General features: G+C 40.2%; 1 protein-coding gene across 1 annotated transcript; it reads left to right on the top strand.

The window, feature by feature from the left end:
- Nucleotides 1–1,493: 1,493 nt before the first annotated feature.
- flad1 (flavin adenine dinucleotide synthetase 1) lies at nucleotides 1,494–15,379 on the top strand. The gene is made up of 8 exons (XM_053495515.1): nucleotides 1,494–1,797; nucleotides 4,183–4,348; nucleotides 4,761–5,520; nucleotides 6,831–6,978; nucleotides 8,427–8,525; nucleotides 8,755–8,944; nucleotides 13,418–13,491; nucleotides 13,612–15,379. The coding sequence occupies exons 2-8, from the start codon at nucleotides 4,199–4,201 to the stop codon at nucleotides 13,745–13,747; spliced, it is 1,557 nt and encodes a 518-aa protein (XP_053351490.1). The 5' UTR covers nucleotides 1,494–1,797; nucleotides 4,183–4,198; the 3' UTR covers nucleotides 13,748–15,379.
- Nucleotides 15,380–20,699: the final 5,320 nt, after the last annotated feature.

Genomic DNA, 20,699 nt, shown 5'->3' with positions numbered 1-20,699 from the left:
CTATTTCAGCAATTTTAAATCTCCTTAGCTGTTTTTTTTGCATGATAAAATGACCACTTTGAAATAGTGACCTTTTTGGCAGTGTGGATTAGATCATTATAATTATTTCTTTAAGAATTAATATATGATGATGTTATAATTTTTTGGTCATAAAGATGCCTTCATAAGGTGCTTCAAAAGACATCACCCTGTGTATCTCTGACAAGTTTACAGTGATGCTTCAATGAGTTGTTTGAAATCTTTTAAGTGGCATGCGTGCTTCAAGAGCAGAAGAACATCACTGCAAGACGATGAGAGTTAGAAAATCTTTAACAAGCGTAATCCCTGAAAATATTAACACCATGCGTCAACTTGTGCATCATGATTGTTAACCAATTCACAACATTGCTGCCATTGTCGGTGTGTCGTACAGAACAGCCCAGTTAATCCTCATGTGTGATTTGAAAATGTGCCATAGGATCATTATTGGTGAAGAAATTTTGGTGTATGGGTACGACCCTGAGACAAAGCAACAGACTTCACAGTGGAAGAGCCCATCACCTCCACAGCTGGAAAAAAAGAGGCAGATCCGCAGTCTGACCAAGTGCATGGTCATCACCTTTTTTGACATTTGGACATTATGCATCGAGAATTTGTCCCCAGGGGCCAGACCGTCAATAGCCAGGAGGATATATGGTAAAAAAAAAGGAAAAAAAAAGGAATAATCTCGAAAGTTTTTGATGCCACCTTGTATTAAGATTGAATCATTGAAATAGACCATAAGATGGCTACAGATATACACCAGAGTGGAAAATGAAAAAGAGGATTGAGGAGTGTATTGTTCCGCTCGTTTACCACCACAATTTCACAACAAAGTATTTGTGTTATAAAGTGCGGTACTAAAGTTAAGAATTACAGTTTCCAAGAAATCCTGAAGAGGAACTACTATTCCCATGCTTCCGATCTGTCCATCCAGACGCTCATGCGTGCACTTTCATGTATTGACTCGTATGCCTCAACGTCAGTGTGTGTGTGCGCGCGCGCGCGCCCGCGTGAGCGCGTTCCTGTTATGGGCTCCAGTTGCAAAGCAACACCAACCACAATAAAACTAGCTGCTTGAGTGAATAAAATGATAGTTTGTTTTCAACATTGTCTCACACAGGTGTGTCCAAATGCATTGAAGAATTGTATGGGTTATTTAAAAAATATTACCAGGAATGTGAATTAAACAAACAAACAAAAAAAAGAAACAACTGCATCTTTTAAAAAAAAGTTCATTTTAATTTGCTACTTGTCAATTATGTACTAATAATAAAATCGAAAGAGTTGGAGTTTGGCGAATACAGGTGGTAAATGCGTCACAAGACTGCACGCAGCCGAAGAAGTGAAAGAAGTACAGACTTCCGGGTTGGCTAGTAAATACCGCCCACCATCAATATTATTGGCTGAGTTGATGCATTACTGCGTCATATCCGGCAAATGTCCCACTCTTATTGGCTCTGAGGCGAGATCAAGTTTCCTTACAAGACACGGTTGTTTTGTGTAGTCTATAGAGGCAAAGGGTGCATGTTTAATGTTTAAACTTTATTAAACCATCCGCTGGTTTGTTATTCCTTTTACAAAAATGTTTTAATTTGCAATTTAATTTTCTCTTTTTTAAACATTATAGAGTTTATTAAGGACTTCCTGCCATGCCGTGGTATAACATCCTTCCCCGCTATAGTAAGGTGCCCTCGGGACATGAATGACACACGGTTATGTTTAAGAAGATGCTCTGCTGAAGATGATGATGATTCATTCAGACGCAGTGCTAAGAAGGTAAGCCTTCTAATTTAATTATCCCTAATAAATGTAGAACTGGTTCCTAAACCATATGCATTTAACTGAGGATGAATGACTAGACTGACTGAGAATGTCTAGAGACATAAACCAAAGGTTACAGGGAGTTCAGTGACCCTGTGTGTGAAATGTCTCTCTCTCTCTCTCTCTCTCCCTCACTCACTCTGAGAGACAGGGAAGTGATACTCAGTGATGAAGACTTGGGGTTACTAGTTAGAAGACTGTGAGTTTAAATCCCATCACCACCAAGCAGGAGCAGGTTCAGAGATAATAGGTGCACAAACAGAACCGTACATTTGAGTCTTTTTTTTTGTTTTGGTCTGTCTACGGGGCTTAGTGATCAGCACTGTCGCCGTGCACCTCCAGAGTCTGGGTTCGATTCCTGCCATGGAATTTGCAAGTTCCCCACGCTTGGTGTGTTTCCTCTGGGGCATTCCCTATTTGCTAATAGTGTAATTTGCGTGTGTGTGTGTGCACGCCCTGCTATGAATTGGCATTTTGTTCAGGGTGTATGTACCCCGCCTTGTGCCCTAAGTCTCCTGGGATACACTCCAGGCCCTAGCGGCCCTGTAAACAGTTCAAGTTCAAGTAGGCTTTATTGTCACTTTAACTATACAGTTAGTACACAGTGAAACGAAACAACGTTCCTCCAGGAACAAGGTGCTATATGCAACATAAATTAACAGAAAAACTAAACTAGCTAACTAAGAGGCCTAGTTATACACGGCCTAATATAACAACAGGATAACACGGTATAGACAGTAAGTAAATGGGTGAGTGGTTTGTTCACTTGCCATCGGGCAACGGATACTCCCCAACCTGGAGAAGATATAACCGTCATTTCTATGGGAGTTACTTAAGGTGTCTGGTTGCCAGCTTGACGCCCAATTGGATTGCATTAGCTACAACGGGAAAACCAGAGTATCTGGAGGAAACCCACCAAGCACACAGAGAACATGCAAACTCCATGCACACAGACCCTAAGGCGGGAATCAACCCCTTTCACCTGGAAGTGCGAGGCAGCAATACTAAACACTAAGCCACTGTGCTGCCCTCTTTCCCATCCTTCTGATGAGAAACTGGCCCCCAAGTGGCACAGTGGTAAAGTGGTTGCCCTAGGGTTACACATTGAGGAGTTACACATCGAGGAGATTGCTGGTTCGATTCCCAGGTAATGCAGTAGCTTCTCGTAACCGAGGGACTAAAGAGAGCTGATTGGCTGAGCTCTCTCAGCGGGGTGGTATGGGAGGTACCAAAGCTTACAATAATCATGACTCTACAGCCAGTCATTGGCACCTGTGAGCTCACGCCAGCGGAAGGAGCGAATAGCGCTGTCCTCCGAGTGTGTCCACCGCAAAAGGGCGCGGTGCAGGAGTAAGCAGTTAAAAAAGATATGCCTCACTGGCGTCACGTGATTCGCCTGAAAAAAACTTGATAGTCTTCAGCCCTCCCTGGCTGACTAGTTGTAATAGCCTCTTTGTGATGGAGAGGAATTGGATATGACTAAATTAGGGAGAAATTCTTGGGGGAAGAATAACTATAGGCAGAGTCTCTAATTTTGTGAGACCCAGTTGATGCCCTTTGCCCAGTTACTTAAGGGGTTGGGTTGCCAGGTTGATGCCCAATTGCCGTTCACAGACTACGGGCAATTTGGGAACCCCATTTAGCCTAAACTGCATGGAGGAAACCGGGCGGACCCAGAGGAAACTACACCAAATATGGGGAGAACATGCGAACTCCATGCACACAAACCCAAGGCGGGAATCGAACCTGACCCTGGAGGTGCAAGGCGACAGTGCTAACCACTAAGCCGCTGTACCGCCTTTGTGTCATTCCAATCATAAACAAATTTTTCATTCTGGACAGAAGTGTTAGACTACGCATCGTATTACTAACAGGGAGAAAAAAAAAAAAGTAGACTTCTGATATCTTCAAAGAAAATATGTAGTCTATGTCTTTATTTTCTGTTTAGAGACTTTGGCCTCTTGACTGCAGATAGTTAATGAGTGATTATGGGCCTTGAGTCTGTGGGGCCCAGTTGAGGCCCTGGGCCTTTGCCCAGTAGCTCCGCTTGGTAATCCACATTTACTGTCACAGTTATTCTTAAGCAAGACCCTTAAAAATCATCTACCCAGGTATATTTATTTTTAATAATGTAGGTTGTCTTGAATTCTCTGGTTTATAATGCTGTATATATCACCCGTGTGTGTATTAGCAGTAAATCACTGGGTTTGTCTCATTCTTGTGAATTCTTAAAAACAAGTCCCGCAGCTTTGACTGTTATCAGATTTTTTGTGATGACTGGAAGTATTCTTAGGAACAATTGCCTCCCACAGCCTTTCTCCCTCTCTGTCTTTTGTGTAGCTTTCACCCCGGCTGAATGCTTCAGGCTTTACCTCGGCTGAGCAGGGCTGTGGAGAGGATTCGCCGTGTGAGAGCTCACCTCAGCAGTATGGCCCAAAATGGCGGCACAGAGAACGGAGATGCGATCACGGCCGCCATCGTCATCGTCGGCGACGAGATTCTTAAGGTAAGGCGGTGAGACACAGCGGCTGTGATGTGATATTCAAGTTACACATCGAGGGCCATGGTGTAATGTGTGTGCATGGATAACTCTCAGTGATTGTGAAGGTTGGAAAACCTCTCCTGCGGGACATCAGTGGCTGAGCGATGATATTTGTTTTAAGATGTATTTTATCATTTAAAGAAATTAGCGATTTATCATATTTTGAGCTTTTTTTCCCCATTGGTCTTACTAATGTGAAATACATCATAATTAAAAAAAAAACTCCTTGTTTATACAGTATGTAGTGACTGACTATAAATTAAATATAATTTATATAAAATTCCCAGAGATAAAAGGGCATAAAATGCAATATATGCAAACCAGATTGAATGACTTTTATCAGTGGTGCATTATTTTATACCTTTTCTTCTTTAAGGGTCACACAGCAGACACCAACAGCACCTTCTTGTGCCGTGGATTGCGCAAACTGGGGGTCAATGTCCAGCGCATTTCGGTGGTCCCTGACGTGCAGGAAGTCATCGCTAAGGAAGTGGCTGCACTCTCACCTACGGTAACGCACCTGATCACGGCAGGTGGCATCGGACCCACGCATGACGACGTGACCTTCGAAGCAGTCGCGTTGGCGTTTGGCGAGAGTCTGCAACCCCATCCAGAGCTCACACGTCTCGTCGAGCAGTTCTTCGGCAGCGTCGATTCTACCAGTGCCCCCATGAAACTTGCCACGGTGCCTTCTTCTGCAAAACTGAACTACGGCCGCGACCCTCGGACCGGCGAGCCGATGCGATTCCCTCTGGTCAGCGTACGCAATGTCTACATGTTCCCTGGGATCCCTACACTCCTGGAGCGTTCATTTAACGGCCTGCTGCACCTGTTCGCCAGCCCGGGAACAGCTTTTCACACATGTGAGGTGTTCGTAGACGCCGATGAAACGGAACTCGCACCCATCCTAACGAGACTGCAGTCGGAATGGGGAAGACGCGTAGCACTCGGATCATATCCTGACTGGCTGAGCAACTACTACCGCGTGAGGCTGGTGCTAGACTCGAATAGTTCTGACGAGGTGGAGAGGGCACGGGCCCAGCTGGAGGAGGAGCTGCCTAAAGGGAGCGTGGTGCAGATGGTCACTGATCCTGTAGCCATCGCTCCCCATGAGGTCTACTCACTCGCCTTGAATGGTAAGTATCGGAGAAATGAAGAATGACAGGAAAGGATACAGACTATGATATTGAAATCTAAATTGAACTAATAAAAAAAAATTACTAATAAGAGGGTGGAACAGTGCAAGAGTGTAAAACTCTGAGTATTTTAATTGGTTTGAGCGTTTATTTAAATAAAAACATCTAATAGAGTGATTGACTAAATTAGAAATGACAGGAATTACTTATAAATAATGCACAAACAACCGGTTTCACTTCATGTTTCTTTGGTTGAGTCATGCTCTGTTTTTGTATCAGATTGAAATGCAGGCATATTAATGAACAGCTTCATAATCGGAAATGACTTATTCTAATCTGTGGCTACCACCACAAGTATATTTCGCACCTGTTGAAAACAGTGACGCAGGACAGATGGCTATTACCTGCCAGCACAAGAGTGGCCAATCTACATCCAAAAAACAGCAAATACATATGACACTTTGTTTAATAACACACTATTTTGATTTGTTTATTTCGATTCATTTCACATTTCAGAGCTTCGACGTACAAATACTGCCCTCACTTTACCCATGTGTGAAGTGAAGTGTAAGAAAAAATGAAGAACTAAACACTCTTTGTTGTACAAAATTGGCACTTTTTGTCGGAGAATGTAAACCTTAAAAAACAGAGCATTTCTAGCCATGTATTGCATTAATATATTAATAAATATATATAAGAGTCAGGATTGTGCAATATAGAGTGACATCCTTTTTTTCCCCCGGCACAACCAAAGCAATAAGATGAACTGAATTTCATTTTATTTTAACCAGCTACACACACACGCAACTGAGCAAAAAATGAAATGGGTAAGATAAGCAGCGAAATAGCACTAATTTATAAGATCACATATTTTTATGGTTGTTTTCTGTGATTTAATAATAATAATAATAATAATAATAATCATACTAATAATAATCATAATTTGCGGGTCATTATTATTATTTTTTTACTCTAGCTGGCATCCTCTGCCTCTCAGTACACCGCTTTCGCGCTACCGCTCCTGTACCTAGAAGGAAGTGTCTTCCACTAATTAATCGATCGATGTTCTCCTGGACAGATTTTTAAAAAGGTGCCCAAAATGTACTCAGGCGTCCGTCACTGTAACGGAATCACAATACAAATAGACACCCATCATGATGAGCGTATCTGATGGTCCTTGGTGATTTCCATCTCTAATGTCAGTAAATGTTATAACATTTGTTTGCAGTAATACAGTATACACAAATTTGCACCCAACAATGTTATGTTTATTAAGTTACTCAAAAATAAAAGTCTTAAATATATTTCAGGATCACCCTTGGGGGAGAAAGTAGCTGAAGCTCTGAGGACGATTGAGAAGGCCCTGGATCATTACAAACAGAACGAGCTCTGCATCGGTTTTAACGGTGGCAAAGACTGCACGGCACTGCTGCATCTTTTCCACGCTGCCATAAAACGGTGAGAAAAAAAAAATGAGAGCGGAGTGTGTTAGCTCTGTGCCACTTTGTCAGTCAGTAAACATGCTATTAAATAAATCTATTTGTTATATTTTATGTGCATTGTGGAATACTAATATAAAAAAGACCTGATACAGATTTTACAGCTACTATAGGGAATTGGTCAGGTCCAGGGTTAACAAGGTTATGTGGCAGTAAAATGAAGTCAGCTGACTACCTGAGTGTGCTGAATGACCAGGTGGTAACATCAGTACATATTCCTCCACCCGAGAATATTCTAGGAATCAAATTGTGTTTCCTGGAGCACGAGGAATCATTTTCACGCACGCATTGACGACCACGTTGTAGGCCATAATCATGGCTTAAATTTTTTTTTAAATATGCATAGGAATATTGTCTGTATGCCTTTTTTTTGGTATGTTTGTTTTGGCCAGGTTATGTAGTTTTTGCTTGTTTTAGGGTTTTATGTTATGAAGTTGGAACCGAGGTTGCAGAAAAAAAAACCCACTGAAATGTAGCAACAATCTGTTCCTAGATTTCAAGTTTTCGATTTCTTCGAAAGACGATTCTCGAAAAAAAAAAAAAGTCTGTTAAACAGGCATTATTCAGCAGTTTTGTTTCTAATTAAAACCCATCCAGTTTCTTTTCACACGCTTCAAGCTCTCACTTCCTTTTTTTTCTTCTATACTACAGTGTTAAAGTAATGTTTTTTCCTTAAGCTGTAAAAAAAAATTGACATCTGTAATCAGCACGAGGCGGACTGGGGGCTTAGTGATTATCGTTGTCGGCTTGCACCTCCAGGTTCCGGGTTCTATTGCCCCCACCCCCCCGGCCGTGTGCATGGAGTTTCCATGTTCTCCCCGTGCTTGGTGGGTTTCCTCTGGGTACTCCGGTTTCCTCCCACACTCCAAAGACATGCAGATTAGGCTAACTGGCGTTCCCAAATTGCCTGTAGTCTGTGAATAAGTTTGTGTGTGTGCCCTGCGATGGATTGGTACCCTGCCTCGTCCCCTATGTCTCCTGGCTCCCCTGCGACCCTGTACACAAGATAAAGCGGTATAGACAAATGAGTGAGTAAATAATCAGCACCTGGTCAATGCCATTGCTTTTTCTTTATCTTGAAGCACAACTGTTGACCTTAATGTTAACAAATGGTTGTTAGTTCAGTTATCTGACATGGACTTGGAGCATATTACAGTTATTGCACCTAAATAGTTACAAAGACATTTCGATTATGAGAAATTGATTCAGCTTTAGGACACAGAAATTGTCTACAAATGCTGATGTTTCATGTAAAAGCCTAGCTGATACACTGAGGAGCTGTGTCTCTATAATACAGGCGTAAATGTCTGAAAAAATCTGCATAGGGCTGTTTTCACTATGGTGAATGCAGCATGCACTACACTAACACAATATTTATTTAAACTATTAAACCGTTTTCCTCCTCAGCCGCCATCCAGACAGTAAAGACAAGGTGAAAGCTCTGTACATCCGAATCGTCTCCCCGTTCCCTGAAATGGAGAGGTTTCTTCAGGACACAATTAAAAGGTAAATTCTTTGTAACTGATTCATTATTATAGTATTTATTCTTACAGTAGGTGTGCTGCCACCTAAGTTACTAAGAAAATTGCAAAAAAAGACAGTAAAAGCTAAAAGTATTAAATGCGTGTAGATCACCAAGGTGTCTCAAAAAATAAGGGTTACCTGCATGGTCTAGGTGAAACAACAGCAGTGATGGTGTGTGTGTGTGTGTGTGTGTGTGTGTGTGTGTGTGCAGATATGAGCTGGACCTGTTTGCTGTGGAGGGCAACATTCGACAGGCTTTAATTGAAGTGCAGGAAAAGAGACCCGAGCTCCGTGCCGTTCTCATGGGCACCAGACGCACTGATCCTTACTCACACACACTCACTGACCTCTGCCCCACAGACCCAGACTGGCCTCCTTACATGAGAGTCAACCCATTACTGGTGAATACACACCTGCATGCGCATACACACACACACCCATGGAGCATTGAAAGTCAAGTGTACCACCTCATCCTTCTGGGTGCTTATTATGTCTCATTTGTCCTTCTCTACAATCAGGATTTTCAATGTATTTAAAATGATGAAAAGATGATTGTATGAGGATGAAAAATATAATCGGATTCAAGTTGAAATTGTATAGTATTACGGGATTATGTGTGGAAAATCCAAAAAAATCTACGATATTCAGGTTTATTATGAATTCCTAAATCTGATTTTAGGGGTGTCGGAGAAGGTTTCCATAAATCGGGCCCATCCTGATGACGATTTTAATCTGGCCCAGTAAATGAATTTCGATTCCAAAGTCAGTCAGTACCATGGCGTAGTGTTTAGCATTTAGCCAGGAGGGTTTCAGTCCCGCCTCACGTCTGTCTGCTTGGAGTTTCCTTGTTCCCCCTGTAATTGCTGGGTTTCCTCCGGGTATGCCGGTTTCCTCTCGTAGTCCAAAGACAGGCAGATAAGGCTAATTGGTTCGGCCAAATTGCCCTTAGTACATGAGTGTGTGTGTCCTGTGATGGATTTGCACTTTCCTCCTGATCTCCAGGCCTCCCATGGCCATGTATGCTGTGAACCGTAAATCAGTTACATGTTTGAAAAAAGAGCAAGTCTTTCTTGTACCACTAGAGGGCAAACAGAGCTTTAAGCCAATAACTAGAAAACCACTTCTGAGAAAATGTGCACAGCTCAAAATGTGTTATATCATCATAATTATGCTCATTTCAGTTGCAGGTTTTAACAAAAGGAAAAAGTCCAAAAGGTACACTTTGTAATGAACACAGTATGATAAACTGTTTGGTAAAGAGTTGATATGCCACAAAAAGTGACATAAGTAAATCGCCATACATGTAGTGTACGATGCACACACAATAATAAACCCTTTAAAATGACAAAAAACAAATACAACACAACCAATATAATATTTATAAAGAGTAGAACATGCTGTATTCATGAGCATAGAAACTCATTCCTTATGAACATACCAACAACTCTGAGTTTTAACAGTGTAGTGTTTATCATGCTGTTCCTGTGTGATGGGTAATACAGCTGTAGCTATTATGACATTCATAATGTGGTGGTATACAGTTGTATGCAAAAGTTGAACCACCCCTGAACAAATTATATATTTAGTTATGGGGGTAAACTAGTTTAAACAAGTAGAACGGAAATTCCTCTACTGTCACTAAGTCTAATTCTTCTTGTTATAAATCTGTTGCAATATATTAAAAAATAGGAAGGAAGCTACTGAAGAAAACATTTTGGAAACATTTGACTGAGCTGTGATCTTGACTAATCCTGTTTGAATCAAAATGCGTTTAGTTCATTTGTTGGATACTGTGATAAGTCCATATAAATCCTACAGATATACTGAGATATTTCGTCTGAGATGCAGATATTTCAACAGACTGAAATATTTCACTCTGTTGTGGTATGTGCACTAAGTTTTAGGTCAGTACTTAATAGCACCCCCTATACCTTGCAGAAAGTTTTAAGTCAAGAAAAGAATGAGGGTGATTACAAAAATCTTTCAGATTCAGTTTCTTGACTGAATGCTACATTTATTATATATAAGTCCATCTACAAATACCACAGCGATGTTTGTCACCAGCTACTAGACAACCCCAGAACACAGTAGATCCACCTATAATGCATAACGTTTGGCAAGGTGTTCTTTACATGGAAAGACACTCCTACATTCCCTTTTCCCCCAGACATGCCTTTTTGTAGTTTATTCACATTTCATTAGTCCACAAGACCTAATTCCGAAAAAATAGCTAAAAACACCTGGATTATCTATGTTGTTTTTGCAGGTACAGTTTCATTCCATACAGATCAAGTTTGCACAAACAACGTACTGTAAAAGATTAGATAAAAATTCCTGCAAATTCTTGCTGCCGTTAGGGGATTCTGCGTTGCCCTTCTGCTCACGTATGGACCCTTCCATTGGAAAGTATTCTTCCAGATCATTGCTTCACGGGTGCGTAGGAGTGCCTGTGTTTGTCGAGAGTTAGCACAATGTATGAAGAGTCTGAGAATTCATTACAGTCTCAGCTGAGAATCTAATGATTATCCTAATGAGGTTGTTAACAATTAAATGCTAAGGTATGGATTTGGTTTGGGTGCTTTGGAATGTTTTTTTTTTTTTATAAGACATGTTGGAAGACGTCATTCTCATCAGTACACTGAGGTCGTGTCTGTGGTAGATTCTGTCCTGCATTGGAGGCAGAGCAACATGGTGATCTGTTATCTTGACTTTCTGACACACTGCAGGTCCCATGGCAGACAGTAAAGCCAGTCTTCAGTCAGGACACTATTGAAGACACTTGTGTAGAATGTGATGAAGGAATATGATATGGTAGTATAGATATTATCTTTGGGAATACCTCCAAGATCATGTCTAAAACAGCATTTACATAGACATGGTACAGTGAACAAAGCAGCTTTATACTTTATAGTAAAAGACTTTGGGTTGTCTAATTCAAATTTTTTTGTTATACATGTTTATGATTTTAAAATACAAAACGAAATCTGAAAATTTTCACTCCTCACATTAATGTAATTAGTCAAATATTTGGCACAATTACGTTTGTATTGTTGCATCAGTGCAAATCGATGCATTAAATGTGTGGGAGATGTCAAAATGTGCTTGTCCAAGAACTCCTCCATGTGGCGGATAAGATTATTGCAGTTTTAAGTTAAAAGTGATTATGTAGACTTCCAGAGTGAGATGTATTTGGTTGTATTGTATTCAGCTTTTTCTTTCTTCTTCTTCCCAGAGGGAGGTAAGGGGAGCCATCAGTAATAGAGTTTAATTTTATTTCCCAAATTAATCAAACCCATACGTGCATAACAGCAATGAAACAATAATATGTAAAGACCGACAGTATTGTTCTTGCATCAGTAACTATAAGCAAGTCTTGGTTTAACATGTGTAATTAGAGCCCATTCCTATAACCCATACAGCACATGCCTGGACAAGCAGCTGATTAGATTAATGACTGTGTAGACTGGTATTTTGAACGAATAAATGCAGAAGGATTCAGTTGATTTGACCTCAACCATAAATTGTAAGGAATTGTTACATCAGTAATTGTAATCAAATCTCATTAATTCATTTGTTGTGTGTATATAAGCATTTATTTATTGATAGGAATTATTTCATACAGTATTTGCCGTAAGTCAGAATCTGATGCTTTCAATGAGTTGAAGAGTTTAGCGGTTCAAGGTAAAAGTAAAAAAAAATAAAAAATAATTAAAGCTGCACTGGGATATAAAATTTTAGTTCTGAAAAGCATTAACATTCACTTTGATTTCACTGGTGGCTGATTTTTATTTAGTTATTTATTTTTTAAGATAAGAAAATCACGTGATGTATTATTATTTTTTAAATTATTATTTTTTATTTTTCCCCTGATTTTCTCCCTAATTTAGTTGTCTAATTTCTCCCTGTCACTAGGGCGCTCCCACATTAAGACTACTACTACCACTCAATCGGGAGGGCCGAAGGCAGTCAGTTGGATCCCTCCCCTCTGAGAGAGCTCGGCCAATAGAGAGCTCTCTCTAGGCCTCCGGTTGCGAGAGGTTACAGCATCACTCGGGAATCCAAAAACCTCGCGATTTCCGAATGATAGGGCGAGCACTTTACCACTGCGACAAAATGTTTTTTCAGAATAAGGTCAACAAAAGTAATATCGTCTGACAGGATGCACAAAAAAACTAAACTGCTAAACACCCAGATAAGTCATTGAAGAGGTTAATGACAAATGGTTAACCATAACTATAAATATAGTCTACCTATAAATGTACTTAATGCTTAGAAATAGCTTAATTTACCCACTCATTCTCTATATGGCTTACCTTATACAGGGTCACAGGAGGCCTAGAGACTGTCCCATGGCACACCCTGTATCGGATGCCAGTCCATCACAGGGCCTACACACACACTCGCACACACGCTAGGAGCATTTTGGAAATGCCAGTTAGCTTAATCTGCATGTCTTTGGACTGTGGGAGGAAACCAGAGTTGCTGGAGCAAACCCACCAGCACCACATGCAAACTCCATGCACACAGACCCTTGGTGGACCTTGAACCCTCAACTCTGGAAGTGCTAACCAGTATTCTACTGCGCCGCTGAACATATTTTCAGTATTTCCAAAGTACAAAAATAACTATAAAAAGATATTTATCTCCCCATGAACTCTGTGCACTCTGATCTCAAACGTCAACAACAGCACTACACTCAGTCATGATCATTACCATTTTAACGATTGGTCATTTGTTTCAATGTTCATCTTGGGCAGGACCGTACAGTAAATGACACCAGATGGGTGTACTTTCTTTTTTTTTTTTTTTTTTCCGTCAATGCACCATTGGTGAAGCAGAATGACCAAAAGTCTCACAATCCATCTTTTCCCTAGGATTGGACATATCATGACATTTGGTTGTTCCTGAGGAAACTTTATGTACCTTACTGCATTCTCTATGACAAAGGGTAAGGTCTCATGTCCCACTTCTATACACATACACACGCCTTCCATTCACTCATAAAATGTGGCCTTGCATTTTCTCCCCTCTTTAAAATCAAATCTTTTCATCTTTGTATCTACTACAGGTACACTTCACTTGGCAGCATGGATAACACTTTTAGGAACCTTTCTCTTCAAATGGTGGACAGCAGGGGTGTAACTCGTTTTAAACCTGCCTATCAGCTGGAGAATGAGGAAGAAGAGCGCAGCTCAAGAACGTGATGATGTGAAAGTGGTGGTCCAGATGAATCCACCCTCAAGGGAAAAGAGCAGTAATCATAGTCAGATCGAGATGACATGGAAAATCTGGCAGACATCACCATTTATTTTTATTCATATTAAGTAACTGATCTGTCCTGCTCAGGGATGTGGTAGTTCTGGAGGCAGAAGAATTTATCCCGGATTGAATTCCAGTCCAATTCCAAACTAGCAATGTAAGATAAAATAATTAATGCCATTATTAGGAGAAAGGGACATGCATAACTGTATGGTGAGATCTGCAGTAAAAATGTTTCTTTTTTTTGTCCCTCATTTTAAATACAGTTAAACCTTGGATCGCGACCATAACTTGTGTGAATTATCAGAGTAAATTTTCCCATAAGAAATAATGGAAACTCTGATGATTAGTTCCACAGTCCAAAAATATTCATATAAACAGGAATCAATCAAATTAACCTGCACTTTGCCTTTGAAAAGAATTGGGCTGGTGTGAGGGAGAATGACTGTCCCTCGCACATACACACTAATGGAATCACTGCTCTGTCTGGTCACTTTTTGTGTGACTTTAACAAGGAACTCTCTAATGACCTTATTTTTGCCTCCTTTTAGTTTCGCTGAAATGTGACATCGCTCGCATTGCTACAGCCTTTTTAACCTTTTTCTTCACGGGGGTCATTGTTGCAGTACAGTTACTGAAGAAAAGTCACTAAACTTAAAACAAACAAAAAAATGCTTTTCTTGCACACACATGGTCACAGTTTTGTAGTAAACAGTGTGCACGGAGGTTGACTATATAAGTGACGCATGTGCACTGATGATCACCTACAATCCCATAACGCGCGCGTGCGAGAGAAGAACTGTTCGCTCAGTTGTGATCATGTGACTCTCGACAAAGTGTATAAGTACTACTTGTGTTTCAAGACCTTACTTCATTATCAAGTTAAAATTTATGAAAAAATTTTGCTTGTCTTGCCGTCCAAGTAACGTGCAATCCAAGGTTTCACTGTAATTGGAATATTTTACTTGACTTAATGTTGTCTAATGTGTGTACGTTAGATGTGAATGAACAGAACACTGAATGGATTATGTAGTATGTCATTAAAGTTATAACACTTTGTCTGTCATCATCAATAAAGATTTCTGAAAAGCTGAATGTGTGAATGCATTTAAGAATTAGATTTGTGTAGATTTATAAGAGAAATTACGCTTTCAATGCCATATCTAAACAACAAATATTTCGCTTCGTGAAAGTTCTAGTTGTACCTTGTGGAATATGTCAGCTGAGCTTAAACATTTTTTTTTTTCTGCACCTATTATTATTATTATTAATGTACAATGCATTCCAGAATTGTTTGGGCATGTAGGTCACATGACACAGTCATATGACCTACATACCCAAAACTGCATCTTGGATACACCATTTGTTAAGTACTATTGGTTATTTTGTGTTTCAGACAGCTGTGCTGGGGGGTCTCTTAACATTAAACAGCAATGAATGTGCTATAGATGTTTCCATGACTGGAAAGTGTAACACACAAAGCACTAAGTCAGCCATTCCCAAACATAACAAAGCTGAGGCCCAATTTAAATTGTGAAAGCTTTAATACTAAAGCTAATAAAAAATAACATCCCACACTTTGTTTTATTCTGGTTACTTTTTAAATGCAAATTCTTAATCAAATATTTAATGGCAATTTTATCAAACTAATTACAAAATGGAAAATTAAAAACTATATTTGTAAATCTTATGGCCCTCATTTTGTCCTTTTTGCAGTTTGTGACAACTACAAATGAGACTTTATGGCTTTCTTTTAGCCACTCTTCCAGATAAAGCTCAGATCTGTGGGGTGCATGACTGATACAGTAGTTGTGCTGTGGACAGATTCTCCCACCTGAGCTGTGGATCTCTGCAGCTCCTCCAGAGTAACCATCGGCCTCTTGGTTGCTTCTCTGATTGCCTCCTTGCCTATCCTGTCAGTTTAGGTGGACGGACATGTTTCCAGAACAAGTAGTTCTCCATAACTTTATCCCTGACCTGTCTGGTGTGCTCCCGTTTGTTCACATGTTCTGTAACATCCTCTGTGGGCTTCGCAGAACCGCTATATTTATACTAACCAGGTGGACTCTATTTCCTAATTAAGTGATTTCTGAAGGCAAATGGGTTTCAGTGAATTTTAGTTAGGGGTATCAGAGTAAAGGGGGCTAAATAGAAATGCATGGCACTTTTTTCATATCTTTTTTCACATCTTATTGCAAAAACGTTAAAAATCATTGGTCATTTTCCTTTAACTTCACAATTATGTGCCACTTTGTGTTAGGCTATCACATAAAATTCCAATAAAATCCATTTACGTTTGTAGTTACGTGACAAAATGTAGAAAATTTCAAGAGGTATGAATACTTAATGTATGCAAGACACTGTAACTGGCAACGGGAGGAATCTGTAAAATAGCTCTGGTTCCTCATGGTGGACTCTTCATGGCCTCTAAAGGTTTTAATATTGTAGTTGCAAGCAAGAGTCGCAGCAATTAAGTCCTGTAAGTAATAAGGTGGGGCCTCCATAGATCAAACTTTTTTTTGTTTAGTACTTCACATAGTACTCAATATGATTAATGATGAACTAGGAGGTGAAGTCATACTTTCAACATTTTAAAGTAACCCACATGCTTAGCCATCACAACCTGGCCTTTGTCGAAGTCACTTAGACCCTCAAGACCTGACTTTTCACTTGATGCTAAATAAATCCCACAGTTTCCACTGGAAAGAATAGTATTTACTTCACCCATTTTTTATGTCATGACTGATCAATTATGGCAAATGTTAACTCATACTAAGAACAGGATTCCATGGAAGAACTGTGTACATTGACTGATCCAAAACTATTACTTATGATCATTGGCAATGGCATTGAGTTGGCCAGACAAAGTCCTACTGTATATCCCGCACCCCCACTGCCTTCAAAAAAAGGACTATGTTAGTAATGCCATCATGATAAATCTAAGATTTCATTTAAAATTTGCAAAATAATGTTTAGATCAAGAACAAAGAAAGAAATGCACACACCCTTGCCCATATTCTAATTTCTTACTAGTTTTATGTTTAATGTGAACAAAAAGTATTTGTATCTATATATTTATGTTCTTAATGCCTGTAATAAATGTTTTGGTTTTGTTCACTTCATGTCAGTGTGCTCTGGGACAAACTACAAAAGATAGTTAAATATAGAAAAAAGATAAAAAAAAATAATTATACAGTAAAACCTACACATGATCCAATGCAGTAAAGGTCTTAAAGCTCCAGAAAGGAGTCAGAGTCCTCTGTCAAATGACCTCCACAATATGAACATCAAAAAACCTTTTACTTTTCTGTTGGTCCACCGTAATAGAAAGGAATTTGGTTTGTATGGAAAGCACTATATACTCTTATTCATAATTGCAACCAAGTTTTCTGCTAAATATACTAAATTTCACACACATGTAGCTCAAAGTCATATCTACACTGTTACATCTAACTCCTAGCCTTAATTTTTCCACGATAACGTCTTTGTGAGTGTCTGTGTTTGTGTGGTGTGAAGCAGTGCTATGGCAACGGGACACCATGGGATGGAGGATGGCTCTGACAATATCTCTGAGCATGCACTCTCTGAATGCACCTGCTTCTCAGTAGAGTTGTTAGGCGTGTTTATACAGTGGGATGCCTAAGTTTGGGCACCCTTGTTAATCTTCATAATTTATAAATCGTTAGTTGTTAGCTGTATAAATCGTTGGTTGTTACGATTAAAAAAAATCAGGTAAATATATCATATCGGAGACATGCACAGTGATATTTAAGAAGGGAAACTTCAGGATTTACAGAGAGTGTGCAATAAGTGTTTAAACAAGATTAGGCAGGTGCATAATTTTGGGCACTGTTGTCATTTTATTGGAACTTAAATTGGCTTGGTAAGCTCAGTGACTCCTGACCTCCATACACAGGTGAATCCTATTATGAGAAAGAGTATTTAAGGGAAGCAATTGTAAGTTTCCCTCCTCTTTGAAAATTCTCTGAAAATGTAGCAACTTGGGGGTCTCAAAACAAGGTATGCTTAAGCACATTTGGACAAGCCAGCTTAATTTTGGAATAAGGTGCTGTGTACTGATGAAATTAAAATTGAGTTATTTGGGCATACTGTAACAAGGGACATTATGCATGGAGAAAAAAGAACACAGCATTCCAAGAAAAACACCTGCTACCTAAAGTAAAATATGGTGGTGCTTTCATCATGCTGTGGGGCTGTGTGGCCAGTGCAGAGACTGGGAATCTTATCAAAGTTGTGGGACGCATGGATTCCCCTCAATATTAGCAGATTCTGGAGACCAATGTCCAGGAATCAGTGACAAAGCTGTAGCTGCACCGGGGCTGGATCTTTCAACAAGATACCGACTCTAAACACTGCTCAAAATCTACTAAGGCATTCATGCAAAGGAACAAGTACAACGTTCTGGAATGGCCATCTCAGTCCCCAGACCTGAATATGATTGTAAATCTGTGGCGTGAGTTAAAGAGAGCTTTCTATGCTCAGAAGCCATCAAACCTGAATGAACTAGAGATGTTTTGTAAAGCGGAATGGTCCAAAATACCTTCAACCAGAATCCAGACTCTCATTGGAACCTATAGCAAGCGTTTAGAGGCTGTTATTTCTGCAAAAGGAGGATCTACTAAATATTGAGTTAATTAATTTTTTGTGGTGCCTAAATTTATGCACCTGCCTAATTTTGTTTAAACAATTTTTGCACACTTTCTGTAAATCCTATAAACTTCGTTTCACTTCTCAAATATCACTGTGTGTCTCCTATAAGACATATTTAACTAAAAATTTTTTATCGTAACAACTAACGATTTATACAGGAAAATCATGAAAATTGACAAGGGTGCCCAAACTTACGCATCCCACTGTAGCTCAGAATCCAATAACAAGCGGTAGAGCATCCACCTGTAATATTTATAGCTTATCTGTAACTCAGAGGCCGCACATTCCACACACTTGAAGGATAATCGTAGCACTGGGTTTCAACTGAAACTACACAATTTTTTTGCAGGAATTGTCTTTACTTTACAGTTACAACAGTGAAATGCTTTTACATTTCTAATAAATAGCATTTTTTCAACTGATTCCTCTGATTCCTCCTCTCTTCTTAGCTCCACACACATTCTTCTTCTTTGTCTTTCGGCTGTTCCCTTTCAGGGGTCGCCACAGCGAATCATCTGCCTCCATCTAACCCTATCCTCTGCATCCTCTTCTCTCACACCTACTAACTTCATGTACTCTCTTACTGCATCCATAAATCTCCTCTTTGGTCTTCCTCTAGACCTCCTACCTCAGCATCCTTCTACCGATATATTCACAATCTCTCCTCTGAACATGTCCAAACCACCTCAATCTGGCCTCTCTGACTTTATCTCCAAAACATCTAACGTGGGTTGTCCCTCTGATAAACTCATTCTTAATCCTATCCATCCTTGTCACTCCCAAAGAGAACCTCAACATCTTCAGCTCTGCTACCTCCAACTCTGCCCCCTATCTTTTCTTCAGCGCCACTGTCTCTAAGCCGTAGAGCATCGCTGGTCTCACCACTGTCCTGTACACCTTTCCTTTCATTCTCGCTGATACTCTTTTATCGCACAACACACCTGACACTTTTCTCCGCCCATTCCAACCTGCCTGTACCCGCCTCTTCACCTCCTTTCCACACTCTCCGTTGCTCTGGACCGTTGACCCCAAGTACTTAAAATCCTGCACCTTCTTTACCTCTGCTCCCTGTAGCCTCACCGTTCCTTCTGGGTCCCTCTCATTTACACACATGTATTCCGTCTTGCTGCGGCTAACCTTCATTCCTCTGCTTTCCAGAGCATACCTCCACCTCTCCAAATTTTCCTCCACCTGTTCCCTGCTCTCGCTACAGAGCACAATGTCATCTGCAAACATCATATCCCATGGGGACTCCTGTCTTACCTCATCTTTTATCCTGTCCATCACCAGAGCAAATAAAAAGGGGCTTAGAGCCGATCCTTGATGCAGACCCACCTCCACCTTAAACTCTTCTGTCACACCTACAGCACATCTTACCACTGTCTTACAGCTCTCATACATGTCCTGCACCACTCTAACATACTTCTCTGCCACTCCAGACTTCCTCATACAATACCACAGCTCCTCTCTTGGCACCCTGTCATACGCTTTCTCTAAATCTAAAAAGACACAATGCAACTCCCTGTTACCTTCTCTGTACTTCTCCGCCAGCATCCTTAAAGCAAATACTGCATCTGATGTACTCTTTCTAGGCATAAAACCATATAAGCTGTCTATGTGGAGTACAATGGAAGGAGCAGTAAGAGTAAGAGTGAGAATCAGAGGAGGCCGAGGAGGCCGAGGGAGAGGACGTGGAGGTAAAGAAGTTGGAGGAAGAGGACAAGTAGGAGCAAGAAGAGGACGAGGAGGGGAAAGAGGAAGGGTAAGAAGAGTGAGAAATAGAATAACTGATGACATCAGAGCTACAATAGTGGACCATGTCATCAACCATGGGATGACCATGAGGGTAGCTGGCCAATGGGTTCAGCCTAATTTGAAGCATTATTTATGCATCATTAGGACATTTTGAAATGAGAATCGGTAAGTACTTTGTAGCACTGCCATACTCTAATGAGAAACACAACAGTACCATACATGCAAAAAACTGAAATTTTTTCTTTACAGAATTGCTAGACGTGCAGATGTTGGGGGCAGAGGAAGAATGTTCACTCCAGAGCAAGAGACCCATATAGTGAACATGGTGATTGCCAATAATGCAATAAGACTGTGCGAAATACAGCAGCGCATAATTGAAAATGACACCATCTTTCCAAAAATACACAGTGCATGCATTTCTGCACTAAGTCGTGTACTTGCGCGCCACAGAAAAAGAATGAAGCAAATTTA

The sequence above is a fragment of the Clarias gariepinus genome, chromosome 4 (genome assembly GCF_024256425.1).
Source record: "Clarias gariepinus isolate MV-2021 ecotype Netherlands chromosome 4, CGAR_prim_01v2, whole genome shotgun sequence".
NCBI lineage: Eukaryota > Metazoa > Chordata > Actinopteri > Siluriformes > Clariidae > Clarias > Clarias gariepinus.
The sequence above is the reverse complement of the archived record's forward strand: the minus strand, read 5'-3'. Positions and strand labels throughout refer to the sequence as shown.

Bases quoted from the DNA above. Each gene is read 5' to 3' on its own strand.
- flad1 (XM_053495515.1), top strand. From the start codon at position 4,199: ATGCTTCAGGCTTTACCTCGGCTGAGCAGGGCTGTGGAGAGGATTCGC. The intron at 4,349-4,760 runs GTAAGGCGGTGA...TTCTTCTTTAAG, and splicing joins TCGGCGACGAGATTCTTAAG to GGTCACACAGCAGACACCAA. The intron at 8,526-8,754 runs GTAAATTCTTTG...GTGTGTGTGCAG, and splicing joins CTTCAGGACACAATTAAAAG to ATATGAGCTGGACCTGTTTG.